Below are 8,943 nucleotides of genomic sequence, written 5' to 3' on the forward strand. Positions count from 1 at the left end.
AGAGGCAAGCCAGCGTGGGCTTCGAAGTCACCCACCTCATCACCCTTGACACAGAGGCCGGTAGAATATGGTCTCGGCTACAGTCCACACAGCTCACCCAGGCTCTAAGTGAAAATTCTCTCCCTTAACCCGAACTCACCTTTAAAGCACGGGCCCTCCTGTGTTTTCATACGGCTCCCTAGCAGCCTGTGAGAGGAGATTCTGCTCCCCCGTCCCACAGGACACGCACACCTGTCCTCACAGTCACTGCCGGTGGTCCTAGCTGTTTCCCTCTGGTCTTCAGGCTGAGGTCGGGTGAACTGACCCTCTGTGGGCATCTGCCCTGGCCCTACCCAGGCTGGTGGAGACCCCGATCCCGAACCCACTCCTCTCCACGTTCTGTGGGTTCCTCCGCTGTGACGTCGGGGAAACAGGGCCCGAGGCTCAGTCCTTCTCGGGGACTGTTTCATGCCAAGAGGAAAGTGACCCCATGCTTGTTCTCTCAGGACAGACTACGGAGTGGACGGGGCGCTCTGAAAGGCAGGATTTGCTGTTTGCTGGGCTAACTAGACAATTAAGAGGCATTTACCTGGTTCCTGTCAGAACAACTCCTCTTTTCTCTTTCCCTTTATGCTCTTCGTCTCAGAATTACAGAAGAGTTTCAGGTTCCGTTCATCTATTCAAAACTACTTCCTGAGCACCTATCGCGTGCCAGGTAGGTGCTGGGGATGCGATGAGGAAAACCAGACAGGGTTTCTACCCTGGGCTACACGGAGGGGAGAGACAGGAACCACACAGACAAACATCACAGACAGGTGTAGGGCTACTGTGACGGCGGTGGGGGGTGGGGTGGAGTGGGGGCGTGCGGTGTCCACCCAGGCAGGTTTGCCAGAGGAGACTTCCTTCCTCGAAGAAGGGACGGAGGCCCAAAGACGAAGAGGGGTGAGGAGAGGCCCAGGCCCGCAGCATGCCGGGCAAAGGCCCCGGGAGAGAACGAGAAAGGAGGGGTGCCAGCTGAGGCCGTGGGGAGAGGGAAGAGGGGGTGTGTCCTAATTATTAGATTAAGGAGACATCACCGAAAGGCTGGAAGAAGTGGGGACACGACGGGCAAGGGGAGCACCGGTCAGCGGGACCGGAAGGGCCGCAGGAGACCCAGCAGTGGACCGTTCTACAATGAAGTTGAGGGGATCCATGGGGACGGGGCGGGGAGGCTGAAGGGGGAGACCAGGAGGCCAGAGGGATCAGGGCAGGGATGAGCTGCTCCACGATCGGGTGCGGAGGGGAACCCCCGTGTTTCCAAACGGGGCTTTGTCCAGCCTCTGACCTCACGTCTGGCCACTCTGTCTTCCTACAGAACGATGACTGGCTCAAGGAAACGGAGAGAATTTTCACGGTGGGCAAGACTCCAGGTTTGCCTTCAGCTAATTAAGTGATGTTAGGGAGGCTGTAAAGGCCACAAAAAAATTGGCAGGCAAGATGCCCCAATGATGAGAACATTGCTTTGCAGGGAGACGCGGCCGCAGCGTCTCCGTGCCCGTCTTGGAGGGGACCAGCCCTGCGTTTTCAAGGTGGTTCCTCATAAGAAAACTTCGAGGTGCTGAAAGGTTGACAGTTAATGACAGGTTCACGCTCTCTGTTCCAGGGACGCTTCTAAGTGTGGTGAAGGCCGGCGGGAAGAACCAGCGCTCCTGTCTTGGTCACCACCTCCGCAAGTGCTCCCGTGTTCATGTCCCAGACACTGTGTCGATGCTTTGTACTCGTCACCTGGTTGATCCCCAGACAACACCGTGAGGCTCCGTGCCACTATCTGAGAGGCGAGGGGACTGAGGAACGGAAACGGTAAGTGACCCAACCCAGATGCCGGTGTGGGTAAAACCCAGGCTCCTGTTAATTACTGCATGGCACTCCCACAGTCAGCATTTAAGAAACAAGTGGAGGGGCAGGGAGATGGCTGATGGGGGTATGAACTGCTCCAACTAGAGTCTATTCCACACAGTAACTCTCCCAAGTTATTTAATAATTACTGAAAAAGTGAGAGTGCCAATCACAGAGAGGGACAGAGCAAAGGCCTTCAAAGATGAAAAACGGGAGAAAACTATAATTTGGAAACATACAGGCACCCCTATGTTCACAGCAGCACTGCTCGCAATAGCCAAGACATGGAAGCAACCTAAGTGTCCATCGACAGAGGAACGGATAAAGAAGACGCGGTATATATGTATACAGTGGAATCCTACCCAGCCGTAAAAAATGAAACAATGTCATTTGCAGTAACATGGATGGATCCAGAGGTGATCATACTAAGTCAGTCCGACAAAGACTAATATCACATAACACCACTCGTCACTTAGAGGTGGAATCTAAAAAAATGATACAAATGAGCTTATTACAAAACAGAAATAGACTCAGAGACATAGAAAACAAACTTATGGTTACCAAAGGGGATGGGGGTGTGGGCGGGAGATAAGAGTTTGGGATTAACATATATACACTACTGTACAACAGGTAAACAACAAGGTCCTACTGTAGAGCACGGGGACCTATACTCAGTATCTTTTAACAACCTATAATGGAAAAGAATCTGAAAAATATATAAATATATATGCATAACTGAGTCACTTTGCTGCACACCTGAAACTAACACAACATTGTAAATTAACTATACTTCAATGAAAAAAGAGAAACATAAATTAAAAAAAAAAAAGGTGAAAAATGACCCTCAAACGGAGGCCTACAAAATCTCTGATTTGAACTTCGATGATAAAATTTCACAGATGAGAAAAGTCTGGCAAGAATGACCTCCCTGGGGCTTCCCTGGTGGCGCAGTGGTTGAGAGTCCGCCTGCCGATGACAAAATCTCTGATTTGAACTTCGATGATAAAGCATTTCACAGATGAGAAAAGTCTGGCAAGAATGACCTCCCTAAGGATGTTTCCTTATTTTAACAAGTACGCTAAATGCAGAACTTTGGAAGTAACAGAGGTGAAGGACATGCTCTGTCCTGCTGGGTATGGTGGCTAGGATGTGAGGCCCGGCCCCAGGGGACCAGCTCCGTCCCCTTCCGCTACGGATCCCAGCCTGCTGAGCCCTGACCAAGCACACCCAGATCCAGTAAGTACTAAGGGATCAGACAGCCCTACTTTTTGATCAAATGAGAACTACCAGGTAACACTTAGCTGGGCTGGTTTGAGAAAATTTATACAAAGAAATCTACGCACTAAGAAGAACTTCAGAAAGACCCAGATGGTAGAAGTCAGTGGTGAGACCAGCCTTAGGTAGCTGCAAACTAAACAGTTTGGGGGAAAGTGAACTTACAATTATAGCACATAATCCAAATGAGATAGGGTGGTTTAAACCCAACAGACTCGCCCTTTCACATTGCCACCATAACACTAAGACTTTAAGGCTCATTACTTTCTATATCCTTGAACCACTGACCAGAGTGTCAAACGGATGAGGAAGTTGTCTGCTCACTGGTCCTGGACAGGTTCTACTCACATGTGTGACTGCCTAGACAGACAGACAGACACCCTGGCAAACAACACAGCTCTGCCCTCCCAGAGCAGACAGCGCCGGGTCTCAGCGACTCCTGGGAAGATGGAAACTTTGGAAGCTATGCTACCTTTGCTTCCTTCTCAGGGACTGCTGAATCTACCTAGCTTCAAAATAAGAACTGCATTTCACGGGAGGAAAATGCTGTGTTCGTGATGGATGTTGCTAAGGGGCCATTCAAAATTCTACCGACAGCACCGACTCCCTGTGCACGTGGATATGGAGGTATCTGGGGTGGCGGGCTGTTCTGACAGGCTTGTGTGTCAGCGTCAGAAGAGTGCTTGTGACTCTGTGCTTCTGTGCGCAGGGGGAAGACACTTGCTGTTCCCCTTCAGAACTGAGGACTCAAAAAGGAGACAGAGAGAGACCTGCTGATTAAGACCTTATTTAGGGACATTAACTCTTTTTTTCCTTTTTCTGAAAAGTGGTCCAGTGAAGGAATAAAGGCATACAGACGAGATAAAAGTTCCCTCTGTCACTGCACAGAAATGCCCAGTAGTCTCCAAGCCTAACACGCCCCGGCCTCATCCACTAACACCCGGGTGAACTCCTTGCTTGGGGATGGCAGGCGAGACAGGATTTTGCTTACGGTCTCGTCAATTTGGTTTGCAGGTATCAGAGGTCTGCACATAACGTAACTATCCTAGCAGTGAACACCATAGATGGAATATGCAGGATAATTCGGAGAAATTAGTGCTAGCATTTTACCCACCCACACAAAACCCAAGGAACCCCTTCTCTTCCTCGACAGATGGATTTCAGAAGAGACGCCTCGGCTCACGGCAATCATTGTGGCCACAGCGTAACTCTCCACACTTGTGTGGGGTTTAATGGACTTTTCTTTCCTGTTCCGTAAAAAGCAGCGACTGGCACTGGCTCGAGCCCTGACTGAGGTGCAGAGAATCTGTCAAGTTTCTCTGCCGCTTCCCCGACCACAGTGATTCAGTCCATGTGCAGATTAGCTGCGAAGCCATTCTTCCTCCGGGAGTGACAGGATCTCCCCCAGTAAAAAAGGTACGTACTGTATCCCTGAGTGCCCGTCTGCATTAACAAGGCAGGGGTGGGGCGGGAGGGTGTAAGGAGTGTGGGGAGAAATGCCTTCAAAAGAGGGGCATGACAACGGAAAAAGTCACTGTAACAGAGTGGTGACATGGCAAGAACAGAGCGCGGCACTGTCACGGGCGGGGTAATCGTGTGACACACTGCTGTCACTCACCGCCCGGCTCCCCGCCGCGCCAGCCAGACATCAAAGGCTGCCCCATACCATCTTACATGCTCTTTATCGGCTAATCAGCCCATTCTTCCCTAAATAAAGCCCTGCTAAATCCCCTGCTCACAGGGGTATCGTAGCCCTGGTGCCCATCTGCCAGCGCGGGTCGGCTGAAGCGGGAGGCGGTGGCTTGCTCTCTCCCTGGCGGCTTCGCAAGGTAAGGACAATGCTGGCTCCGAGTCCCCCGCTACTCCCAGCGCCTTGAGCCTCCCGCTCTGCCTTCCCTGGGTGAGGGCTGGGCACACCCAGTCTGAAGAGCTGCTGTTAACGCTTGCAAAGGTAGGTCAGCTGCTGACAATAAAATACTGGGGTCACGTTTACTTGCAGGAAGAGGAATAAACAAAATACGTGTTTCTTACCAGTGATCACGTGGCAGATGGGTTCCCACCTCCTTCACGTGTCGGCGTTTTAGAGACGGTGGGACAGGATGGCCAGGCTTCCAGACCACTAGGAGGTCATTCCAGACCTGACTGCGGGCCTCATAGTTTTGCCACATACTTAAAACCAGTTACTATGTACAGATGTCAGCTACCCCAAACTAACTCTGGTGCACGGCAGTCCCAAATCTGGAGTGGAGCCGAGGCACCTTCTCCCTCAGGAGGACCTGGCTCGAGCCAGGCGTCTCTGGCCGCAGCCCTGCCCAGGACAGGTAGAGTGTGGCAGCAGGCAACGCCCTGCACCTCAAAACGTCCTGGAAGAAACCAGAGCCAGACGTGTCTCAGTCTTGTCCGGGCATCGGAGAAGAGCATGCGGGGAAATGCCTGCCTCACAGAATTACTGGAGTGTTGTCCTATATGAGGGGGATTACTGTAAGAAAAAAGGCCAAGCATCTTCAAAACTCCAAAATGGGGGCTTCCCTGGTGGCGCAGTGGTTGAGAGTCCGCCCGCCGATGCAGGGGACACGGGTTCGTGCCCCGGTCCGGGAGGATCCCACACGCCACGGAGCAGCTAGGCCCGTGAGCCATGGCCGCTGAGCCTGCGTGTCTGGAGCCTGTGCTCCACAACGGGAGAGGCCACAGCAGTGAGAGGCCCGCGTGCCGCAAGAAAAAGAAAAAAAAAAAAAATTCCAAAATGGGAATTAGAATTAGGCAACCTTTTATCCATTATAAAGAGCCTTCTAAGTGCCAAGTCCCTGGACAGATCCAATTGGATGTTCTGGAATCTTAACTCACCGGGTCTCCAGCTCTCTGTCCTAAGGTGTTTCATCCGGATGGCCCTTCATGGTTCAAAAGGCACAGTCACATGTATCACCTAATTCTGATTCTTGTGAAGTGGCTAAAAACGTGGATTTCCTTTTCCCTTTTGTAGCTGAAGAAAATGAGGCTCTGAGAAATTAAGCAAAGACAACGGTCCAAAGCTCACAAGCTCACGTCAGGCTGGAGCTGGAACCGAAGGCCAAGGCCCCTAACTCCAACAGCCATCGCCCTGCACTGGGCGGGCTTCTCCCTCTGTCATTTCAACCAGAGAACCTGGGCCCTGATGAGGCTGACGACGTGACCGGCTCTTCTTGGTGAACATGCGAGACAGACACTGTGCTGGGACACGTAGGAGAGCGCGGTACTGCCCACAGGTGCTCAGTGGCAGGGCAAGGATATACTGGCATTTGTAATTAGTAAGCAAAAACAAAGATCTGGGGCTTCCCTGGTGGCGCAGTGGTCGAGAGTCCGCCTGCCGATGCAGGGGACACGGGTTCGTGCCCGGGTCCGGGAAGATCCCACATGCCGCGGAGCGGCTGGGCCCGTGAGCCACGGCCGCTGAGCCTGCGCGTCCGGAGCCTGTGCTCCGCAACGGGAGAGGCCACAACAGTGAGAGGCCCGCGTACCGCAAAAACAAAACAAAACAAAAAAACAATGATCTGCCCCAAATCCCCCATTAAAGCAGCTCCTGGTACCTAAGAAACTCTAGTTCCCGCCAAGGGCTGGGGCTGGTACTAAAAGAACACCGTGTGTTGTGTTTTTTTTGGCGGCACCACCATGTGGTTTGCGGGATCTTAGTTCCCTGACCAGGGACTGAACCCAGGGCCATGGCAGTGAAAGGGCTGAGTTCTAACCAGTGGACTGCCAGGAAATTCCCATGAATACCCTGTCTTTGAGGAGAGAAAGAAGACCTTTTACAACTGCATTTCGTGGAGAGAAATCATCTCAGGACCTCTTGAAATCGTGAAGATGGACTCGGAGCCCAGTGCCCAACCTGCAGGGCAACACTTCTCACTCCGACTCTGGACCGTTCCTAACGTGTTCTTTTTTTTGGAGGGGGGAGCGGGGGCGGAGGGAGAAGAGTCCACCGCACTTGCCCTACACGTGCTCAGTGCTGGAGGTGCGTGCCAGCACCAAGCAGAGCAGCACACGGCGCTGGGAGCCCCAGGCCCGGCCCCCATGCCCAGCCAGCCTGCAGGAGCCCTGCGGCCGCAGCAGAGTCTCACGGAACACACCACCGTCTTCCTTCAAGTCCCCGAAGCTTTCGAGGGTGGACCAGAGCACACCTGGAGCTCCGAGTGTGAAAAGCCCCAGAGTTACTCTATCCGTGGGCAGTCTTGCTGTTCCAATAATCCCCACTACTCTGGACCCAGCAGGAGTTGGGTCAGGACCCATCATCGAATTTCTGCAAGTGCCTTAAAAGTATTCAGATTAGGTATTTTTCCAGCTGTTCCAAGCACTCATCATACTGAGAGAAGGGCAGATACTGGCGATAATTTACCACAAAAATGCCAAGTTGGCACACAGCGGCCCCCCACACCATCTCATGGCTGCCAATCTGAAGAGAGGACAAATTCAGCCTACCTTACCTTTTCAGGTTTGCTTTCTTCTTCTTTGTGGCCAAGGCACTGAGATTTTTAGGGGCATCTCTTAGCCCAAAGCTCTTAGCCACATGCCCGAGGTGGAGTGATCGGATGTGGAAGATGTGCTTCAGCTCCCGGGGGTAGGTCGCGTAGGCCCGGATGAAGGACTGCAGGGCTGAAAGACAGTGAGAGGGCGGGAGGCGGTCAGGACGGGTCTCAGCTGCTGCCCCGGCCTAAAGGCCGCCCTGCGCAGCTCACCCTGCCGGGCCACGATGCACACACAACCAGGATAGCACAACAAACGTCAACAACCTAAAGCTATACCTGTGTGTTTTTCTTCATTTCTAAAAATAAGTAAGTCTACCAGCCACAATGAGTAAACCCAATAAAATGTCACATTTTACTGTGTAGCTTGTAATAAACCTAGAGGGGAGGGTCCTATTTTCCTCTTCACTATAGTCTTGGGGTCTAGCACAGTACCTGGCACACAGCAGGTTTCTGTTGTATAAATGAATGAATGAGAGAATGAGTGAAGAAACTAGGACAGGATCAATGTATACCATTTTCTTATGAAAAATGAAATCATCAGACTTTTATATTGGGAAAAATTTCCCCTAATTGAATTATTATTTTTTCAAATAGTTCATACATGCAAATGTCACAAAATTTAAAAGGCTCCCAAGGCTTTATTACGATTGCCCTTATGTTTATTATTACTATACATTATCGTTACTGTAAACGCTGTCTCCGCCCGGAGTGCCACCTCTAGCTGCCCGTCTGGAGGAATCACTGACACCAGTTCTCCACATACTCATGGGATTTTAGAACCGAATTCGTGCTAATGCATCCAGAATCGATCGATACGGGGTTTCTTACCCTTTCAAAGAATGTGTAAAAAAAGGAAACAAAAACAGAATTGTAAAGAGAAAGAAAATTACTGAATTTCTAAAGTAGCCCACAAACCAGCTCATCTGTTGGGGATTGCCAGCGGTTTAGAGCTGTTCATCAGACAGTCTATCGTGAAAGTTTCAGTCCTATTTTAAAGTTAAGAAAGAGGCCCCTGTTCTCAACCTGGCACTGGTCAGAGGCAGTTCCCAGGAGGGTGGCACTCTGGCTACCCTTTAACTGGGCACTCCTTTTTTTTAAAATTTATTTTTATATTTATTTATTTAATTAACTTTTGGGCCACGCCATGCGGCATGTGGGATCTTAGTTCACGAGCAGGGATCGAACCCACACGCCTGCACTGGAAGCGCAGAGTCTTAACCACTGGACCGCCAGGGAAGTCCCTGGGCATTCCTTTGAGGAATCATTTTCCTATACCTTGTTCCCCTTAAATGTCTCCCGATAACAGTGACGGTCC

General features: G+C 51.3%; 1 protein-coding gene across 1 annotated transcript in view; it reads right to left on the reverse strand.

Moving 5' to 3' along the window:
* The window catches only part of DDX31 (DEAD-box helicase 31), a 73,227-nt gene that overhangs the window by 10,070 nt on the left and 54,214 nt on the right, over positions 1-8,943 (reverse strand). The window contains 1 exon segment of the mRNA XM_024762726.1: positions 7,587-7,755. Within this exon segment, the coding sequence (XP_024618494.1) occupies positions 7,587-7,755 (169 nt within the window).

The sequence above is a fragment of the Neophocaena asiaeorientalis genome, unplaced genomic scaffold, assembly GCF_003031525.2.
Source record: "Neophocaena asiaeorientalis asiaeorientalis breed wild unplaced genomic scaffold, Neophocaena_asiaeorientalis_V1.1 scaffold78, whole genome shotgun sequence".
NCBI classification, from domain to species: Eukaryota; Metazoa; Chordata; class Mammalia; order Artiodactyla; family Phocoenidae; genus Neophocaena; species Neophocaena asiaeorientalis.